Source organism: Manis javanica, chromosome 16, assembly GCF_040802235.1.
Source record: "Manis javanica isolate MJ-LG chromosome 16, MJ_LKY, whole genome shotgun sequence".
NCBI classification, from domain to species: domain Eukaryota; kingdom Metazoa; phylum Chordata; class Mammalia; order Pholidota; family Manidae; genus Manis; species Manis javanica.
The window spans coordinates 7,711,018-7,733,483 of record NC_133171.1 but is presented as its reverse complement, the minus strand read 5'-3'; the positions used below and the strand labels follow the sequence as shown (position 1 = coordinate 7,733,483).

At 44.6% G+C, this 22,466-nt stretch overlaps 1 protein-coding gene across 3 annotated transcripts in view; it reads left to right on the top strand.

Moving 5' to 3' along the window:
* Positions 1 to 22,466, top strand: part of LY86 (lymphocyte antigen 86) — a 68,576-nt gene that overhangs the window by 32,905 nt on the left and 13,205 nt on the right. Inside the window, exons 4-5 of one of the 3 annotated variants that reach the window (XM_036998360.2) lie at positions 17,008 to 17,060; positions 21,480 to 21,605. In XM_036998360.2, coding sequence (XP_036854255.2) covers positions 17,008 to 17,060; positions 21,480 to 21,563 — 137 coding nt within the window. In that variant the 3' untranslated portion in view covers positions 21,564 to 21,605. Of the gene's footprint in view, positions 1 to 16,608; positions 16,983 to 17,007; positions 17,061 to 21,479; positions 21,606 to 22,466 lie in introns of those variants that run through there. The other 2 variants (XM_073224184.1, XM_036998359.2) reach the window with 2 other exon arrangements.

Here is a 22,466-nt window from a genome sequence, read left to right as displayed (position 1 = left end):
CTTTACATCTGGTCAGCCACTCAACTCCCTTCCTAGTGCAATCACATGACGCATAACATCAATGCTCTGACTTTACAGATGCAGAAACTGAGGCACAGAGAGATTTAGCAACTGGTGCCAAATCACAGAGAGGAACCCAGGGCTCAAGCCCAGGGAGGCTGGCTCCAGAGCCTGTAATCTCAGCTCCTTAGGAATGAATAAACAAAAGAAACAAGGGCCCTTGTCTTTCGGCCAGGAGTTCATTTAAGATGATCATGTATGACCTCTTTCTAGCCAGTGATGTGACTTTGTTTCAAACTGGGACATCCTTTTTCTTCCTCAGAAGCCTACCATGGGCTGACTAGTCAGTTTTCCTCCCTGAACCTACTGGAAGTATTTCCAGTGACTCAGGTTCATTCGTGTACTGAATCCTCAGCGTGGAGAACTCTTCATTAGCAGGTGGCCATGTAATCTTTTCTATCTGCCCTCAGCCACGCCTGTGCCCAGAGTCTCACCCCCATGGCGTAATTTTCTTCTTACCCCCTTCCCTTCCCCCCTTCCCTTTCCTTCAACACTAACGCTGTGCAAGTGCTTTGAGGGGCCTGAAGGTGAGCCGAGAATGGTTCCTGCATTCGAGGGCGTTCACGATGGCCGAGAGGAGAGGAGAGATTCTTAAAACACCTCTTCCAAGTCGCTCTGCATGGTGCGTGCCTTAAAGAGGTACAAACAAAGTGCCAAGGAGACTGCAGCATGGAGTTGTAACCCAGTGGGTTCCACCTGTTGGCACATGAACAATCTGAGAATTTCATTCAGAATTGCTTTCCTGTTTGCCATAATGTTATTTGAAAGCCTGTTATAGGCTTTTCAGCATCTATCTATCTATCTATCTATCTATATATATATATATATATACACACACACATACATACATACAAACACACATATATATATACATATATATGATTATGTACATACACACATAACAAACATATGTATATATATGTATATACACACACACATATATATACACACATATATAATTAAACGTAGTATAATAAAATTGGTGTTCTGCATGCATTCCTAATTTTATAGAATGTTTTGGAGGAACTCGAAGAATTTTGAGTTCATGATTAAATAATAACCACCAAGAAAGACTGAAAACTTCATAGGCTGCCATCTGCAGTCCTGTCTCCTATCTTTTGCTTATCTTTCTAATCTTTCCCCAAAATAAGTGTTTCTGAACCCAGATGTGGAAACAGGTGCACTTGGAAGTGCTACCAGTTCTTCGTAAGAAAGAGCACGTTCTGTGCTGTCCTTCATTCCTACTTCCTTCTATTTCCTGACTCAAGTCTCCCTAGCTGCTTCCTGAACCATAGAAATGGCCTCCTAACTGGTCTCCCTACCTCCCCAAAGCTACCGGGGTCGTCTTCTCAAATGCAGATCTGTTAATGTCACCTCCTTTCCCAAAAGACTCCCAGAGTTCCCATTTCTACCTAAGAAAGCCCAAGTTCTTTAGTGACCAGAGTTCTCCACACATTTGACTGTAACCTGCTTCTTCAGCTAAATCTTGCCCCGTGGGTACCTTAAGCAACAGTTTCATTAAATAATTTGCCCATTTCTGACTACACCCCGTGTTTTAACACATATAGCATGGTTCAGATGGTCCCCTTAGCTTCTGAAGCCTATTCCCCACTTGTCTTCCATCCAGAAATAACCCAGTAGCCCTCCCCTCAGAATCCTTCTTCCAGTGCCCAGCCAATGAGCTGCTCCGTCTGCATGCTCTAGAGCACCACGTTCTCATTTATCTCAGCCAGAACTGGATTCTAGTGTGTGTGTGTGCGTGTGTGTGTGTGTGTGTGTCCGTCCTTGGAAGGCAGGGATAGTTCTTGCTCCTCTTTGTCTCAGCAGACTTGGCAAACAGATTCTGCCAGAGTAAAAATGCAATAAATAATTGTTTTTATTTTTAGATTGAATGCAAGTATACCAGCCCACCTTAAAAGTAACTATCTAATGACCCTTATGCATGCCACAGAGACACAGGCACGTCAAATCCTAACAAACGTAAATGATCTTGGTACTCCAAATTTAAGAAAACCTGTTTTCTCCTCTGTGAACAGTTTTAACAGAATTAATGAAACAGAAGAGATATTGTTCCCTCAAACTGAGGTGTCCAATTCAGTTTAGCAGCTCAAAAGGTTGGTGTTCACTTGATCCAAATGCAAGGCATCCCTGCAATCATTTATTTGCTTTATTGCCATGGAGTTGATAACTGCATGGGCAGCTACACTTGAGGAATTGCCAGGAAATTTCATATAGTATGAAACAATCAGAAAAATGATACATAAATGCTACATGAACAAATAATTATATAAATTATGTAAGCCAGAGAAACCAAAATCTTACCTTCAGAGGTTTCCTTGGTGATTTAAATGTTATAATCCATTAAATGTTTTAATCCACCCACAGACCTATCACAGGAATGGTTCTATTGAAAAGACGGGATTCATTCTAAGACCAGAAGGGGAGAAGAGTGGCACCAAGGAGAACCAAAGTTAGCCCAAACCCATGTGCCGGCTTCCGCTGACATATTAGGCAGGAGGCAGAGCCCCTCTGGGGTTTGCAGGTGCTTCTCAGCAGCGCAGTGAGAAAACGTGGCATCCACTGTGGGCAGTACATGATGGCCAGTAGCAGCTGAGTTGTCTGATATCATTTCCATGGCATTACCGTGCTTTCCTTAGCAACTCGCACCAGCTAGTTATTCTCCAAGTCACATAAAACTACACGCTTAGTAACACTGAGTGGATAAAATGTTGTTTCCTTTTCTTCTGCATCTTCCTCAGCTAGCTCTGAGGCAAGAGTCATGGATTCAAAGACCAAATGATGTTCTTTGGCATTATCATTTCTGGAGTGATTAGCAATCTGGGGGAAACAGCCTATATATCCAATTATAGGGGATTGATCAAGTGGATCACTGTTCAACCAAAGTTTCAATATGCTGTGCTTTTAAATGATGTTGTAGCAGGTTATTAAATTACATGGAAAAAGAATATTGTTAAATGACAAGCTTGCTGTGAGAGTATTTACTAATGGACATTGTTTCTATTAAAATGTGTTTAAGTGTGTACACCAAAAAAACTCTGAAATAATATACAATTAAGTGCTAATAGTGGTTATCTCTAAATGATGGAACTACAGATCTTTATTTTTGTCTTTTTTGTAAAATTTCTTTTGCTTTTATAATAAATTTACAAAGTTACTCTTTTAAACATTAGTTAATTACTGTACAAAAGAATAGAGAGGACGACTTATCTCCCTATGTAAAGTAAATAAGAGTTTTTGAAAAGAATTATGACGTACTGAATATTCAATGATACTGGGAGTTAGAAAGTTCTGAATCGAAGTGTTGCATAGAATGCCAAGGGATCATCATATACCCTTCTGGTATTCTTTTCCTAGGATGCCCACTTCCCCTTCACTCAGCTGTGGGTTCCCTGAGAAGGAACCACTGCTCACGGTAAAAGAAAGGGCCACTGCTTTACTTTCTACTTTGTTGACGCTTCCATAGTTCCTCTCTTTTCTCTGGTGGCATTGGGTCATATAGATTAATTGTTTTACTTGATTGTGATGCTGTCAAATGGACACCAGTTCTTAAGAGTAAATTGGGATTAAACTGAATAGCCTTAATGACCACACCTAATTACCAACTCTAAGAAGGGAAGCTGCAGTAAACTTCCTTAACACTCAAGAACAGCAATGACAGGAGAACCTTCATGTGGTTACATAGCTTTGGTCTGGTTCACAATGACCAGCTGCCCTTACCCAGTGGATCTCAATTTTGGTTGCACATTAGTTAGATCTACTCTGTTCTGTGTGGTGGCCATAAGTCACATGTGGCTACTCAGCCATGGAAACTATCTAAATTGAGCCATCTAAACTGAAATGTCCTATAAGTGTAAAGGACAGACTCGATTTCAAAAATTTAATATGAAAAAAAGTTAAACATCTCAATCATTGTTATATTCATTGTGTTGAAATTATAATATTTGAGAAATCAGTTAAGTAAAATATATCATTCATATATTATTTATCAACAATAAAAGATTATTATTAGCATATTGTTAAACTTAATTTCACCTTCTTAAAAATGGCTACTAAAAATATAAGTTATACATGCAACTGGGATTATATTTCTACTGGACAATGCTGCAGTATTAAAACCTCCCTTTAACATTTTGAAGATCCTAACACCCCACATTCCAGACCAGTTAAATCAGAATCTCTGGGAGTAGGACCCAGGCCAGGTGATTTCAACACTCAGCCAAGGTTAAAGTGTATTACCTTAGCCCAAGGCAGAGACAATACCAACTAGCATTGTCATTAGCACTTAATGTGTGACAGAGACCTTTGCAGGTATGTTAAGTATATAAACTAATTCATTGCTTGCATCAACCTTATGAAATGTAGAAACTACTGGTGAGGAAATTGAGTCCCAGAGAGGTTAGGCAATTTACCTGGATCACAAAGCCAGCAGCTGGTAGAACTGGGTTTCTCTCCAGTAAGTTGGGCTCCAGAGACTTGCTCTCAACTTGTCAGATACATACTCTCTTTGAACATCAAGAAAATTTGGCCAGAGAAAATGTATAACACATTTCAGATTGGAAAAATGGATTTAAAAGGCACGACCTAATTATAGGAATCAAATGATCATCTTTGGGCGTAACCAGCCATTATAGAAGGCGGTGGTCCTCAATATGTGGTCCAGACCAGCAATATAAGTATCATCTAGGAAATTATTAGAAATGCACATTTCTGGTTCCCATCCAGACTTATTGAATTAGGAATTCTGGGGTTGGGACTTAGCACTTTGTATTTTAACTAGCCCTTTAGGTCACGGGTCAGTAAACTTTTTCTGTAAAGGGCAAGATAGTAAATACCTTAGGCTTTGCAGGCCATGCGGCCATCTGGTTTCTGCAGCGTGAAAGTAGCTGTAGACAATATGGACATAAATGGGCATGACTGTGTGCCAATAAAACTTTATTTATGCACACTAAGATGTAAATTTTGTAAATATTTTTCATGTCACTAAATATTATTAGTCTTTTAAGGTTTTTTTCTACCATTTAAAAATGCAAAAAAAACCTTCTTAGCTTGGGATTGCTCAAAAACAGGCCCTGTGGGGGCTTCAGCCACAAACTATCGCTTGCCCTTCTGCTCTGGATGGTTGTGTTGCACCCAAAAGTTTGAGAAGGACTGCTATAGGGTAAATGCAAATTCAGGGCTCTTAACCAGAATTTCTGAGCATAGGTGCTTTCTGGCTTTCCCTGTGGTAAACACTGACCTAAGATTCACAGTAAATTCAGATCCAGGTTACTGTGGAAAATGTAATAGCTTTCCTTTAACTGTATTTTGCCAGTGCCAGCAAATTAGACTTGGGGCAAAGAAAAAGGATTTATCCCAAAGACTGATGAGAGAGGCTCCTGGCAGGGAAGTAAGAGCCAGAGAGCAGGACAGATGGGTTCCTCACCTCCCACAGCCATTTCCTATGGGTTAGGAGGCCGCATTTCTGGAAGATTGTTGGAGCTCTCCGGTTCCTACTTACTTCACCTATAAAATGGGCATAACCACAATTCTTTATTGGGTCACAGTGAAGACTAAATAAAAGAAAAAGAAAAGACTAATAGCATGCCTGGCACATTAGAAAGCATGAGCAACCGTGGTGACGCCTCTCTCTGCCTTCCTCCCCTCCTGGGACCTTGTGGCAGGGAGTGGGGCAACCTGAGCAACCCAACAGTGCTTCATGCACTCTCACCAGGGTCTCCCATAGAAACGAGCCTGAGGTGAGAACTCTGGCTCTACCCAGCTCACTGGAAGCCGGCCTAACATTCCACAACCTGCTCAGATTCCCAGGATTTCCTGAAAGGTGGCTCAAGAAATCTTTCCTTGCTTTCTGTTCTATCTTGTTCCCTTATCTCAGGTTAAGATCAGCCCCTAAGGTTCTCATTTTCTGCCTCTGGTTTGCCTTCCTTCCAGAATAATGAGTAGCTGCAGGTATGTCCACTCCCTTCCCAGAAACCTGACATCAGTCCATGGAGATGGCATTGTCCCTATGGCCCCAGCAATACTAATCCTCAGTTGTCTGACAGTGATTCCTTCCAAGGTGTGGGTCTGTCAGTACCAGCCAGCACCACACATAAGTTGTCCACAGTCCCTTCTAGCTTGGAAATGAGCAGAGTTCACTCCAGTTCCTTTCATTGTCTTCTGATTTCTCAGGAGTTCAACACACCTGCAGGTCCATTCTCAACAAAATGTGGTTCATTTTGTCCAACAAGTTTCCTAGAATTAGAATACGCTGTCTCAGGAAGAAGAGAGTGAAACAATAAGTGAAATAGAACAAAAAATTGATTACAGGGCTTACAGTTGGACATGAAACTAAAGTATCAATCTGGAAAGTAGGAGCAGGCTCCTTGGGGACACGTTCCACCCATACAGAAACTGGGGGTGAGGGGCTTGCTCAAAGGAACAGGGTGGCTCTGTGTGGCTGTCTAGAGTATGTAGTACAGGGCTTAGAAGAAACAAGATTCTTACCTGGAAATGAACCTGGAGATTTCAGCAAAGATCCAGATTAAGGCCATAAAATAAATAGAATGAACACACGATTTTCACTCTTGATGATAAAAGATACATCAACTGTCAAACCTGAGTTTCCATGAGTTTCAGCCATGTAGGTCAACCCAGGCAGACCAGTTTCACAGCACTAAGTAATAATGGACTTTCAAAAGTGATTTGTATATTGTTTCATGGATTAACATGTGGATATTACAAGCTCTTGATACCTGGGTATCCAACCTTTTACCAAAGACAACTGAAGTTAAAGTAAAGGCTTGGGGAAGTTAAATAAGTAAATTGTGTGTGTGTGTGTGTACATGTGTGTGTACACTGGGTATATATGATCATAAACCAGGAAACCTGTAAGTCAAGGGCTCTTCTTTGAGACCCGGACAGCTGTGATTGACATGGATGAAACACGATGAAAAGCTGAAAGGAATGTACGTAGTCATGACAGAATACCAGAGAGGTGCAGAAGACAGCAGTTCCCACAGGAACTGCTGATGCCCAGGGCACCTGTCCCTGTATGTGTGCGCTAACCACTTCCCAGTAGAAAAAAAATCTATTATGAAATACATACAACAGATACTGATATGCTTCACTTCATGTACTACGTAAACTACAGAAAAAATGAGCTGTGGGCTTAACTTAAAATACATCTGGAAAACTCGTAATTAAGATAAATATTACAGTGACAACTTTTGCAAGCTGAAAAACCCTTTAATTGAGGAAATAATTGCTCCCTGGTTTATTTTTTGTGTAAATCTGGACTTTCCTATTTGAAGTGTTTGTCCAATGTGGGGAATACATCCTAATTAGATGAATCCCAATATATGACCGAGCAGATCTCCTGAGAACTGTATTTAAAGTCTGACATGATACTGCCCACAAGGCAGATACAAGGCCTGATGGCAGCTAAGGGAGTCTGCGATAATACTTGGTGATTTTACAGATATAAATAAGACAAAGGTGAAAGCATAGTGGGCACTCATGCTGGCTGCCTGTCTTCCCTCCTTTTCATTAGCTAGTTTCTTACCTACCCATGTTCATTCCTCGCAAGTGCACCTGGTCCATCTCTGAGCATCATTAATTGCAGTATCTTCTCAATCGCACTGCCTGTAACAATTCAAAATTCGGTCTTAACAGCTCTATCAAGACCAGCAATCAGATCTCAGCAGCTAGATTTCTATTGCCCTAGCCCTCTCTGTTTCTATGTCCTCCTTTTCACATGTCTGTGAAAGGGAGGGAATTTGGAAATTGCCTAGATTTGGGGAAATTCCCACAAATGCCTTCTGCCAAGTGCCTCAAACCTGGCACTGCTTTAGTAGAAGACAGGGCAAAACCCCTTCCGGACGAGTGCTCCCTTGAAGAAGTTCCACCGTTAATCTGTGACAACACCCTGAGAGCCTCTCTAAAGCACACCCGCAGCCTGGCACCCCTACCACGGGCCTCACTTTTCAACTACCTCACATTCACTTCACACACATTGACAAATGCAAGCCCCAGGAATGAGGACACTGATTCCTGCTGTAAGAATGGGGAATAAGCAGCTTTATCAGAGGCTTCAATTCTAAAATATATCCTCTCTGGGGTGTCACCTCTGTGCCACCTGTTTGCTTATCTTTGATTCCTGGGCTGTTTTAGACCCCCTGCTTCTACAAGCTCCTTTGGTTGGTGCTTTCTGCTCTCCTGGTCCCATACTTCATTCTCAGTCTTTCCCAATCCCAGTTTCTGCTCCTGTCCTTCATCAACCACTGCTAATAATAGCCCACATGGCGCAGTGGCTTAGATGGGAACATGTATGTCTTGATTCCACCTCTCATGGATGAATCAATAGACCCATGGGGGGAGTGATGTTCCCTGCCCCCTGGGAAATGGCAGTTTCTCCTGCCATCATCATCCCCACTGTCATTTTTTAGCTACAAGCAGCATGCTACCAAAACCAATATTATTCCCCAAGAATTATCACCTGCCTGCCTCATCACACAGATTCATCAGAGAGCAGTGGGCTTAGCTCAGTCCAGCAGTTCTCAAACTCCTTCATATGTCAGCATCACTGGGAGGATTTGTTTGACCACTGATGGTCAGACCCACCCCCAATTTCCGATGCAGCACACATGGAGAAGAGTCTAAACTTTGCATTTCTTACAAGTCCCCCAGCAAGGCTGCTCCTGGTGTTCTGGCCATACTTTGAGAACCACTAGCCTGGTTACTGGATAAGCACAGGGTTTGGGAGTAGATCTGCAGAGAGCTGGACCTTTGCTGCCACCTATGGTTACATGACTTCAAGCACATTGCTCATTGTCTCTGAGCCTCAGTTTCCTTACCTGTACAGTTAGGAAACTATGAGTGACTTTACGGGATTGTTATAAGGATAAATGGGTAAGATGAGGATAATATAAGCAAAGCCCTTAGGACAGAATTCAGCACACAGTGAACACTCAAGATGTGATAAATGGTAGCTACTTCTTGCAGCTGGTTAAGGATTTCTCTAGCAAGGGCTCTGAGCCCCTGAAGTCATCAATCTCAGAGTAGAAGTCAGCATTTTAACAAGGCCTGGAGAGGCAGCAGAGCCTTGGAATCTTAGAATTTAAAGTCGTTTTTGCTCGGAGGGAGCAGGAACATGATTGTGGCCCCAGCTGTGCATTCTCTGGTGGCTGACATCCTTGCACCTCTGGGGAGGTGCATTTCTCTGCGTTTCCTCTGCATCTCTCATGGAATTGGAAGTTCTAAACGCCATTATCCTCAGTCTTCCGTCTTTCTTCTCTTCGTGTGTATTCCTTGTCCGTGCCTCCAGCAGCTATGGGCCTGCTGCCCGGGGTTACTGGGCCATTGCTATGGCTGCAAATTCACGGGAAAGCAACAAAAGAGTGGCTTATTACTGCACGAGCAGAAAACTCCCCCTCTGGGGCTGCACAAAATAGAAGGGGAAACAACGATCACACTACGGAGGGTGCCAACAGTGACCAAGCAAAAGAGGAATTTTTCTTGCTAAAAAAAGTGAAAGGAAACATATTGCCTATTAAGGAATCCTGTAGCCCGGGGAGCTTTCCCCCTCCCATCCCCAATTCCAAGTCCATTTGTAAATGAGCCAATAATGTATTGAAACTGTCCTTCAACATCAGTCCATTCTTTATTTAAATTGAAGCCAGCATATTGAGACTAATGATGACCTAAAACCAGAGCATTTTTAATTTTATAATACAAGGTCTTTTACAAAATCTAGCTCAATAACTCACCTTTTTGTGTAATAATCACTTCAAAGGAAGCAAATTAAGAAGTCCCAGCTCTCCATACCACTCCAAAACTCTGATCCCATGGGTTGCTGGTATTTACATTTTAACAAACATCCAGAGAGCTCTGATGTGTGTAGGCCCCAGAGACCCCCAATCTGAGAAAGGCCACCTTCTGCAATGTTTATTTCATTATTTCTAGTCACGTTGCTCTTTCCTGCAGCTGTCCCAGGTCCCTAGAGATCAATTCAATTTCTTCTCTTCTCATCCCTACCACCATCTTCTTCATTTCCATTTCTGGGACTCCAATCAGCCCACCAATTCACAAGTTGTATTTTGAGAATGACATTAAGTGTTTATCCACAGAAATCCAGAAAGAGGTTGGTAGGGGAAAAAAAATTTAAATTTTCTTTTCCGTCTTATTGCCAGGAAGTTATGCATCTCTTGGAAGGAAACTGGGCAGCAAAGACAAGAAAGGTCTTGTAGGAGGAATAAAGTTGGAAACAAATCATTTCACCTTCTGGCCTCAATTTCTCATCAATAACTTAATAACCGGCACGGTCCAGTGTAGTAGCCACTAGCCACATGTGGCAACTGAGCATCAACAAAAATGTGGGCAATTCAAAGTAAGATGTGCTCTAAGAATATACACCAAATTTTGAAGAATTTGTACAAAAATAACTATGAGAAAAAGAACTTAAAATATGCCTCATTAATACATTTTATATTAGTTACATATTAAATTATAGTATTTTTAGTATTTGGGTTAAAAATCTATATATTAATTTCAGTTGTTTCTTTTTCCTTTTGTTCAAATGTGGCTACTAGAAAATTTTGAATTACATATGTGGCCTGCATTATATTTCTCTTGCACGGTGCTAACCTAAAGCAGGTCAGTATGTCAGTCCCTAGTCACATGTGGCTATATAAATCATGTACATTTAAATTAAATTGAAAATTCATTTCATCAGTCACACTGGCCACATCCCAAGTTCTTAATAGCCACATGTGGCTAGCAGCTACCATATTTGGTGATGCATATATATATATATACAGAACATTCCCAATTTGCAAAATGTTCTATTGGACATAACTTACCTAGTAGTTTCTCTACTCTTCTAAATTCCTTTTTAACAGTCTTCTCTGAGTTACAGCATATGAATTTATGTGGAATATTCACTCTCTAGCCCAGCTGTGGGCCCAAGGACTTCTCTTCTGCTGAGATCTTACATTATGCTGATGTTATGGTTCTGAAGGGCTCTTTCTTGGGAGTATAAATCCAAACAAGTCCCTGCTTCTCAGGTAGATCACCCAATCACCTGGAGCCTCCACTCTTCATCTAAGAGCTCTGTGTTAGTTTCCTACTTCTGCTGTAACAAATTACCACACAATTAATAACTTGCAACAAAAATCTATTCTCTTACAGGTCTGGTTGTCTGTAGGACTGTATTGCTTCTGGAAGCTTTAGGGAGAATCCATATCCTTGACTTTTTCCCTTTCCAGAGGCTTCTGGCATCCTTGGTTTGTAGCCACACTGCCCCACTCTGCTCCCACCCTCACATCACTTTCTCCTTCTGATCTCCTGCCTCGTTCTTACAAAGACCCTGTGATTACACTGGATTCACCCAATAATCCAGGGTCATCTCCCCATCTCAAAATGTTTAATGTGATGGCATCTGCAGAGCCCCTTTTGCCACACAAAATGACATATTCACAGATTCCAGGGATTAGGACATGGGCATCTTCAGGGGAAAGAGGGGGGCATTACTAGCCTGCACAACCCCCAAATGGAAAACCAGTGCACTTTGACCTCTGTACACCATGTGAAGAGGCCAAATACTGTGTCTAATCCAAGGGAAACCCAAAGCTGTGTAGTTTTCAATGAAAATGCCTTCATGGAAGCCAGACAGTTCTCAGAACATCACAGATCACACCGCAGTTCTCATTTACCTGAGGTGAGATATGAGTTTCTTTCTCATGGGATCATATCATCACTCAGAAAAGGTTTGTTTAGTTGGACCATTACTGCCACCCTTCCCCAGACCCCATAAAGCTCCCACCTGCAATGTCCCCTACTCAGAGGAGAAACTATTTGGCCAGAATTCAATGACACAATCCATGTGTAGGAGCCCTTCCTGGCAGAAAAAGAAGATGAGGTGGCATGAGTCCTTTATAGCAGCTGGTCACTGAGAGAAGCCAGTGTGCTATTAGGAAAAGAAGAGTAGGGGTGATAAGCCCATGTCTCAGTCGCTGGAGAGGTGTTGGCAGCAGGGCCATGAACAAACAAGCCTCAGAAGAATTCTCATTCATTAGTCTCATAAACAATCCACTGCAAGCACGCAGTTGAAGGTGTTCAGATTGTAAATAACATTAAGTTTTTCTAGTAGTGAAAGGTCATAAAAAAAGACCTCATAAGCCTGTTTGAGTGGAAGGAAAAGATAGCAAAACAGTTAGCATAGCAAAGCTAAGATAGTTCATGTCATAAGCCAAACGCTAATTAGATACTTAGGAATTCCAAAGCACAGTTGAGATTCTGAAAAGGACCACAGCTACGATTCCCAGAACACGCTGACCCTACAAATAGCCAGAGGGGCCAGAGATGTTTGGAAATAAAATTGAATGTGTTCTAACTACTGAGCTCCCAGTAGCAACAGAAATAATCCTCCCAATAAAAGGGTCATCTGACATGCCAAGGAAACTTCCAGTTTAAAAATCCCGTTTATTAGCAAGCACAGGTCACACATGCCACATCAGGCCACTGTTCAGTGACAGCACCATGTGATGCCCTGGATGAAGGAAGCTCAAACCCAGAGGCTGGCTGTGCCCCTGTCCCCTCCTTTCTCTGCTCCCTTTTTTCTCAAACCTCAGGGCCAGTCACCCAGCCAGCTGCAGTCTTCACCTCTTTGTCCCTCTCTCCCAGCCCCTGTCTTCTCCAAAGTGTGTGGCTTGGAGCCTTCACAGGGACAATCCAGGCATTCATTCTCTTCCCTGTTTGGTGCAAAAGGCAGAGAAGAGTTTCCAGGGGGTTCAGATGTAGCTCCTCGGCTGGGTGGCTCCAGCATCCGAAAGGGGCCCAGATGCAGCAGCCGCCAAGTTTCCAGGCCCGCCACCAGCTCACGTGTGGCCTTTGTACAAATTAGTAAACGGTGCTCCTTCTGTGAGAAGACATTCTTAGTTTGGGGTCCCCCCAGCAAAGCTGGAGACAAGGACTTGGGGGATGGTTTATTGGGGAGCAATGCTAAGAAGCAGGAGAGGGAGAGGAGCGAGGGGACTCAGGGCAGGAAGAAAGGCCAGGAAGTGATGTACGGGGTCGCTGGCTGCCAGTGCGGTGCGTGTGCCTCAGAAGGTCAGGTGGTTGTGGCATTTATGCCCAGAGAGCAAGCCTCCTCGGCGGAGGGTGGAGGGCTCCCCCTGGGGATAAAGTCCCTGTGTTTCCCAGTGGCCCTCCATGGGCTGCTGTGCAGCAGGGTCGTGTGGAGAGGTGACAGGCTCTTGACCTGGGACAATGTCAGAGGGCAGGGCCACAGCTGCTTTTACAACAGCTAAGACACCAGAAGTCCCTGCAGGCTGCCAGGCCTGGCCCAGGGGAGCTGGATTTCTGCCCTGCTCACCCCTTGGCAGGGCCTGCCCTGTGCCACTGTACATGGACATGCTGAGGATCACTTCTGAGATGGCATGGGCATGCTTCCAGCACTGAAGTCCTCTGCTGGCCTCCCCTCGGGGACACATAAAGAATGCTCTAGAGAATAGCAGGTAAAATGGCCCTGGAGATGGAGAAGCTGACAAAGTAGGACACACTGAAAAAATGTAAAAATATAAAAACCAGGCCTGGGCTTAGCCTGCAGCTATCTACCCACACTGCCCAGAATCCTCTGAAACCTTGCTGGAACCTTGAGGCTTTCGGCCCCAAGGGCATTCCATCTACAGTCACACCCACCCACCCTGTGCACTTCTGAGTGTCCTACTGACCCCTCTGCAGTTCATTATTAATTTAAATGAGCTCAGTGCCCGGTGGGGCCAGCAAACACCCTCATACCTCCCAGGGTTGGAGACTGAAGAAGGCAGAGCTGAAGGCAGAGCACAGGAGCTCAGGGTGCCGCCTGCGCCTTGCCCGCTGCCAGGTTCACGGCTCTTTAGGGAAATTGAGGGAAAGAAGACAGTGTTCAGAGCTCCTGGAAATGCAGTCAGACACTTGCTCCCTCTCACTCCCAAGGTGAGGCTCCTGGTCTGCCTGGAACATTCTCCCTGCCTCTCCCACCACTGTGAGGCCACTGCCCTTAGGAACCACTGCAGGGGGGCTTCCCAGGCCCCCACTCACTGGAGGGAGGGTAAGGGCTGTGTCCTCCTCCCCTGGGCCCCCCCCCCCACTGACCCAGCAGTTAGGAAAGGGGCTCAAAGCCAAGTAAATGAGTAAGTGGCATTTTTTTAAATCTTTGTTCTGAGTACACTAATTGGCCTGTTTATGATAAATTATAACTCTAAGTATGTTTACATTGTCAGGCACCCTATTATAATTACAATATAATGCTTAAATATTGATGACACTCTCGTGTTAAACTTGGAAGACCAGAGGGAATTCCACTAAGATACTACCAAGGGCTACGCAATGGCTCGGGTGCTGCCTACGAGAGCCAAAGCGCTGAGCCGGCACTTCCAGGCCAGCATCTGCGCTGGTTGTTGAGAACAAAAGACTACGAAGCAGGATGCAGCCCCGAGCCTCATGTCAGTCTAATCTGAAGCCCTTTGGGACCTTTTATTTCCACAATTTAAAAATGCATTTCCTCTCTAAAAAGACACTGTGTGCTAACCACACCGGAGATCTGGGTCAAAAAAGAAAAAAAAACTGATTAGCGCAAATGACTTCATGGATTCAGAACGAGGGAGGTGAATTTCTTTAATCCAGCACCTATTAAAAACTGATCAAGATTTCATATGAAGGCAAGGAAGAAGTGGGTACAAATATACTGTGGCTTTTTTATAGGAGTGTGAGAATGTTAATTAGAGGAGTCTCAGAATCGGAGAGCATCTGAAAAAGAAAGGAGTGAGGACTTAATTATAGACATTGTTTCATCAGGTTAAAAAAACCCCACAGCTTCATGGGTTACTTGCAGCAGTTCTCAGCAACTCCATGGGCCCCCAGAAAAGCTCCAGTTGAAACTGTAAAGTGTAAGAAGAGACTGATGTAATGAAAATCTCCCAGCCAGTATAACAGAATGTTAGATATCCTTTTCATGGTGTTCTTCGGAGAGCTGTTCTCGTCTGTTTTTTTAAAGCAGAAATTTTTTTTTAAATGCATGGACAGAATTTAGCAGTTGTTGGCCCTGCAACAAAGGCTCCAAGGCCCAGTTTCAGTGCATTCCTTGGCATCCAAGGGAGCCTTGCTTCCTTTACTCTTCTTGCACTGGTGAATAACACACAATTAATCATGACTGTGTCTGCCCTGACCAAGAAGCCCACTCTCCTCAGGGACTAAGTGCAAGTTCTCTAGTCCTTGCAGTGCCCTGCAGAGGATATGCTCATGCAATACCCATACATTGCACCCTGTTGTATGTCAGACTCTGTGCAGTGTGTGGGGAACTAAGCAAATACAGTATAGCATCCCAGGCTGGTGAAGGAAACAGTCTGCAAACAAATGATTACAATTCTGAGTGGCCAGTGACTCAAATGGTTCACATAATATTCTTGTCTACTACTGCATCCAGCATCGAGAATAGTGCCTGGCCTGTACTGGATGGATGCCCGGCAGTGAGGACTGGTAAATGAATATATTAATGGCAAACACCTATGGAGTCCTTACCATGTGCCAGATTCTATTGTAAGAGTTTCACATGTATTAACTCATTTGACTCTATAAGTTGGATATTATTATTACTCCCATTGCCTCTTTCAGAAACTGAGGTACAGAAAGGTTAGGTGATTTGCCCAATAAGCAGGAAGAAGAGGCAAGATGCAAGCCTGTCCCATGGCTTTATCACCATCTACAGATTAAGGACTCCACCATTCACAGTGCTATCTCTAACCTCCTCCCCAAAATTCCAGATTCATGTATCCAGCTGCTCTCAAGGACTCTTCATAACCACCCCCCAGAAATAGAGCTCTTTAATCACCACATCCTCCCCAAACATCTTCCTCCCCAGGCTACCCAATCCCAATAAATGGCATCCCCACCTACCCAAATGCCCAAGCCAAGGCCCTCCCCTGCCCTCACTCTCCATATGCCACTCATGAGTGAGCCCTGTCTCCCTGCAGAGCCGTGGTTCCATTCATCTTTCTCCACCTCCACCATCGCCATGACCCACCAGCCTGTCGCTCACCTTTGTCCCTGAGCAGCCTCCACCTCAGTGTCCCCACACAGCAGAATGACCTCTTGAAAACATGACCTGGTATTCCCATTTGGTCTAGGTACCTTTCCCCTCCCCATGTCCTCAGCATCCTGGAGTATCTGTCTCCTCTTCCTTTCTAATCTCTTCTCAACAAACACAGGCCCTTTTATTCACTAGGCTTCGGTAAAACCATAAGCCTTCTCTCCTTCCAACTCCCCAAACTCTGTCCCCAGCAGGGCTTTGTCTTTGTTCTGGTGCCCGAAGTGCTCTCACCCCAGCTCTCTGAACGGTGGCCCCATTCTCCTCTCTCAGGGCTTAGTTCAAATATCACCTCCCAAGAGACGCCTTCCCTGACCAGCCCTATCAAACATGACATATCCCAGGGCTTAATTATAGTGAATTTAGTGAGTGCTTTCCAGACAGACACTGTTGTCCTTCACATTGATTAACTTTTTCATTCCTCACAGCTCGACAATGTGGGAACTGTTGCTGTCATTATTATACCCATTTTACAAAGAAGAAATTGAGCCCAAAGAGATGTCCGTCCAAGGTCAAACAGTCATCTGGGGTCATCTCAAGATTTAACCCTGCACAGCCCAGCTCTGGCCTGGCCTCTTAACCATCACACCACCTGCCTCTCTCACCTGACCTGAGCGTCTCCTTCTAGCCCTTTTTACAATCTAGAAACTGCCTGGCTTAGTTATTTATGCATTGTCAGTGTCCCCATTAGAATATAAGCAACCTTTGGACAGAGACTTTTTTTTCATCACTGGATCCCCAGTGCAGAGTGAGCACAGATAATATGAGCAAATCATTTTTGTTTTAAATGATTGAATAACATGATTTAAATTGTGTTTATTTTTCAGAGCAAATTTATTATGCTGGCCCTATCAATAATCCTGGATTTGAAGTTCTCATGGTAAGATTTGGGTTTTCTGTTTTGTTTTTCTACTTAATTACTGTATCAAGCAGTTTCTTGAAGAAAGAGGTGAGAAGGAGGGGGAGGAAGATAAGAAGACAGGGGAGAAGGAGAGGGGGTTGGAAGAGGAGGGAATTGAACAGTTGAAACCCTTCCCATTAGCCAACACTAAGAAAGCCCTTTCTCAGTAAGACCGTTTCCTCATAGTGGGGGTCAGATAGCTAGGCAGGCATGAGCGGGTCCCACCCTGTCCTGGACAAGGTCCTCCCCCTGTCCATCCATTCATGGTAGAGCACCCCCAAATCCCCTCCTGTTTATGGGTCTCTCTCCTGCCTTACCAGGGCCAAACAAGATGTTAGAAAGCTCAACTGGGCTTCCACACCACCCACACAGGTTGGCCACAGACACACTAAGACCCAGGAGGTGTCTTATATAAGACCCAGAGTTACCTCACGGTTCATCATACCACTGCAATGATGTTATAAATGTGCATTGCGGTGGTGTCCACCACCTGCACCAAGAGTTTCTCTCGGGTGCTTATGGGTAAGTGCCTGAGCACCAGGAAGAAGGTTATATAACCTGAAATGTCAATCAACACTTCAATTAAATGAGGTAAGATGCAGGGAGGGACTTTTCACTACTTTAAAAACCAACCCTAACCCTAAAACCCTCTGGTTTCCAGGCAGACCACTTTCCACCCATCTTGAGAGTATGCTTTCACTTTGCTTAATAAACTTTTGCCACTAAGACTGTTCCTAAATCTGTCTCTTGATTGAATTATTTACTTTGAGAGGACAAGGATGGAGAAAACACAACACACTCAGCTGGTAACATTAGGTACTTATAAATGCCTTGACACACCGGTTTTGCCACGAAGGTATTTCATATTTTATGTCCTGTCAGACCCTCAGAGATCCTCTGGACAGACACCTCCCACTGAGGGGGATGCCTGTTTCAGGCCTGTGGGACCACTGGGCTGGGGACTCCATGTGGCTACAGCTGCTGCAGCACTTGGGGCTGTCATGTGCTACACAGGGGGCTGTCATTAGCACCTCTAAGACTGCCTGTTCAGAGGAAGGAAGAAACACAGCCATGAAGGAGGAAAGGTGCCCAGTTAGAGGCCTTGCACTATTACTCACGGGCTGCCACCAAGGAAATAAAATGCCTGCATGCTGAGCAAGTCTCACAGTTGAGAGTAGTTTCCCACTAATTCCTTTTTGTGCAAAACAATGTGACTTTATGAAATGGCTGAGATGAAGTAGCTCTGATATCAGCAATACATTCCCAATATGCTACTACTGAGGGAATCTTACAGAACAACAAATATACAATAATTACAATTTTTTGATTTTCAGCTTCGTATCTGCAGTCCTCCAAAACCTGTATATGACTCTGTATGGAGAATTCTTTCTCTGTGAAGAATTCTTTCTCTGTGTCTGTACCATCTCTGACTTTCACTAGTGTTCTCGCAGTTGGGAAGTTTCCAATCTAGTCTTCCCCCACTGGGGCTCTTCCCCAGACTTTTCTCTGCCACCTTTTCAGTACTGTCTGAGAATTTTGCAAATTCTCTTCACTTCGAGGATGTGAGACTTAAATTCCCCCAGATAGATTTTTCTTTAAACTTTGCTATTTGATTTAGTTTTCTTTCTCCATTTTCCTTTTCAATCCCCCACTGGAGATTGGCTTACAATTTGCATAAAATTGATTTTTATTTTGCGTTATTGGCTTAAAAAAAAAGAAACCCTTAGTAATTGCTATGAAATAAAGGGGGAAAGAATTTCTTAAGAGTCATAGAATCCCTTTGGGAGAAACGTTACCAGTGATGTAAAAAGGTTTATTGCAATTCTGTAGGACACCTGGATGGGTGCAATATCTACATTCTTTGACCAATGATGGTGCTCAACAATGTTGCCCAGCAAGAGGACACAGACAGTCTGTGTCGGGTCTCCTGGCCCTGGCCTGATGGCTTAATCATCAACCGAGTCCCTGTGCCTGACCCTCCTACCTATTCCCCTTCTAAGGCTTGGGCCTAAGAAGCAGAAACCTGGCCAGTCCTGACTGTGCCTCTGATACCTGGCCAGACTTGACAAGGGACATAAGCCAAGTAGGACACATGTGGCCTGTCACATATGCAGCAGAAGCAGCTAGAGGCCTTAATCCCAACACAGGCTCCCACGCTGGCCGAGGACCAGCTGCAGCCAGCCCAGGATACCCTGGCAGAGAGCCAGCTAAGCAAGGCCCAGAGATTTTGCTTCCTAATATGGGACAGAGACAGTGCAAAGCTTTCTGGTTTTCAAAGATCTACCCAGATCCCCTCCTCCTACCAAATACCCTAGAGATGGGCTCTGTACTAATCCCATCCCTGCTTGGCTGAAAGCTTTTCCACTCAGCAGTTAATCTTCGGTGTCTTGGTATTGTTTTCTTTTTAGTGCAGCCAGTCCCTTGGCCCAGATTGAAGTTCTGCCCGGAAGGCCGGCATCTGTCTCTGACTGCTGCTTTCTGAATTAGAATTGAGAGATCCTTTAGGCTTCCAAAGCACATGGACAAAAACTCATAGGTATAGCCTGCCAAGGATACAACTACGAATTCCTAACTCACAGATTCAAGGCTCTCCTCAATAGCAGAAAGGTCGCTGCTCTGCCCATCGCCCCCACCAACCTCTGCTGGCTGCCTGGCATGCCCCTGCATAACTCCAGACACCACAATTGCCTAAATTCTCTCGCCTCTTGTAATTCATCATTTAGAACACCCTCCTTCAAACACTACATCTTTTCTTAGGCTTATAAAGCAACAATGAAAAATTCATTTGATTTTCAAAAATTTTGTAGGGTGTGTGCTTAAATGCCCATGGACAAGAAAAGAAAAGTAGATGATGAAGAGGAAACACAATCAAATGCAAATTTGAACTGGTTTTTGCTCAATAATCAACTCTTACTCTTATACTGCTTTGGTTAAATTTCTAACGCTGCTTCTGAAATCACAGCTACTCAACCTTTGAGCAGTCAGACTACTGGGAGCCTAGAAGGTCACAGATGCTCAGGCTGAAGGGCGCCCTAGGTCTCTACTCATTCCTCAACCGAGACTCCAGAGCAGAACCAGGCTCTCCCCAGGACAGTCGTCAGGGTTGGGGAACGTGCTCCCTCCTGGACCTCTGTTAATTGCTAGAAAGTTGTTCTAACAAAAACTTTCTCATGCAACTTGAATCCAGTGGTCTCATTTATTCCTCCCCTCTGCCTTATACAGATTAAACCCCTTTCCTTCAGCTGACAGGCACTTCCAAGATGTGCCAGGCCTCTCTTGCCTACCCTTCCCTCGTGGGCCCTTCGCCTTACTTACCACTACCTCCTGCCACCCAGAGCTTTCTTCTCCAGAGTGGACAGTCTACAGACACCACCATGTGGCCCGCAGGGGCTAGGGCAGGGCCTCAGCAGTGAACCAAACAGGTGTGGTTCTCTGCAATTCTGCATACGTCCAGCTAGCAGCCACTAACCACGAACCAAGGGAGTCCCCAGTAGGGCATTTTGATTGTGTGAAGTTGAATTTTTCTCACCCAGAGGCCTTCTCCATATCAGCAAACAACACATCACCCTTCTATTGCCCATGCCAGAGCCGTTGGCATCACCCTAACCTTCTCTTTCTCTCCCACCCACGTGGCTTTCCTCAGCAAATCAAATTGACTCTTACTTCAAATTCCATCCAGGATCCACCCTCTCCTCAGCTCTACCATCTGATGCATGCCATGTCCGGCTCTCACTGGGACTGGGTGTGCTGCAGTTCCCCCACTGCTCCCTATCTGGTCTTCCTGCTGTCACCGCTTTCCCCACAACGTCTTTTCAAATGCAGCCAGAGGAATCCTATCAGAATGTCCATCAGATCAGGCCATTCTTGGGGAAAATGCACTCATGACCTGCATTCCTTTTGGGGTGGAGGCCAGCGTCCCCACCATGGCCTGCCGGGCAGTCCCAACCTCATCTCCTCTCTTCCCTCCTGTGGCTCTCGCTCCCTGAAGCCCCATAGGTCTCCTCGCTGTTCCTCAGAAGTGGGAGCACCAGGCCCCAGAGCAGCATGGAATGTTCCCCACCTCCTTTGGGTCTTTGCACAAAGCTCACCCTCTCCACAGGGCCTACCTTGACCACCCTACTTAAAATTGCAAGCCAGCACTAGCCCACCCTGTCCATGCCCCTCCTTGCTTGGACTCTCCCAGAGCATCAGCACGTGACACAGCAGACAGCAGTAATCATCGCATGCGCTGTCTGCCCCTCCCAGAGCACCTGGAAGCTCCACAGAGTGGGTGTGGCTTATCTCTTTCTACCCAGTGTCTACAACATGCCAGCACCTAACAGGTGCTCAAAAACTATTGTTGAACAATTGATCGTTCTGTGAGCCCCACACCTCATGCTTTCCCCGTGTCCCTTTCAGGGAGAATACCAGGTTTTGCTGCAACTGTACAATGGAAACCATTCCACTGTGGCTTGTGCCAATGCCACCATCATTTGCTCCTGAGTGGCTCCAAGTGCAGCTAGCCCTTCAAGCTGAACCTGCTGGGTAAGAAGAGCCAGTCGATGACAAACAGAGGCTCACCGAAGGTGCAGGTGCTGATTTTAGCCCCAGGACCAGATGTCCCCAGACCCCACCAATGTAATGAAGCCCCTGAAAGTCTCTGCCTCTAAGGAGCATCCTTGTGGACACTAAGCAGTCTTGAGGGTCCATCTGTCTCCTCTAATTGGTCACCTCACCCCAGACTCACCTGCTTTCAGCTCCATAGGAGCACTTCCCCAGTTACCCAGAAGAAAGCAAGCTGGCCCACAGCTGTTCCTCATGGTCTGTTCAAAAAATCTTCACACAATACTGTAGTTATAACACAATTTCCTCCAGACAGTGCCAGGTGCTGCTGCAGTGCAAGTAGTTCTGAGAGATCCAGGAGGGTGATGGGCTGGCTAAAATTAGAGCGATGGGAAAATGGGCCATTCCTTCTCCTGGGCAAGGCCCACACCCTCGGGTCTTGAGGGCTGAGAAGCTGCTGAAGCCTTACAAAGAGTGGCATCAAAATCTCGCCTGACTGACCCAGGAATTACACTTCTAGGAATTTACCCTAAGAATGCAGCAGCCCAGTTTGAAAAACACAGATGCACCCCTATGTTTATCACAGCACTGTTTACAATAGCCAAGAAATGGAAGTAACCTAAGTGTCCATCAGTAGATGAATGGATAAAGAAGATGTGGTACATATACACAGTGAAATATTATTCAGCCATCAGAAGAAAACAAATCCTACCATTTGCAACAACATGGATGGAGCTAGAGGCTATTATGCTCAATGAAATAAGCCAGGTAGAGAGAGACAAGTACCAAATGATTTCACTCATATGTGGAGTATAAGAACAAAGAAAAACTGAAGGAACAAAA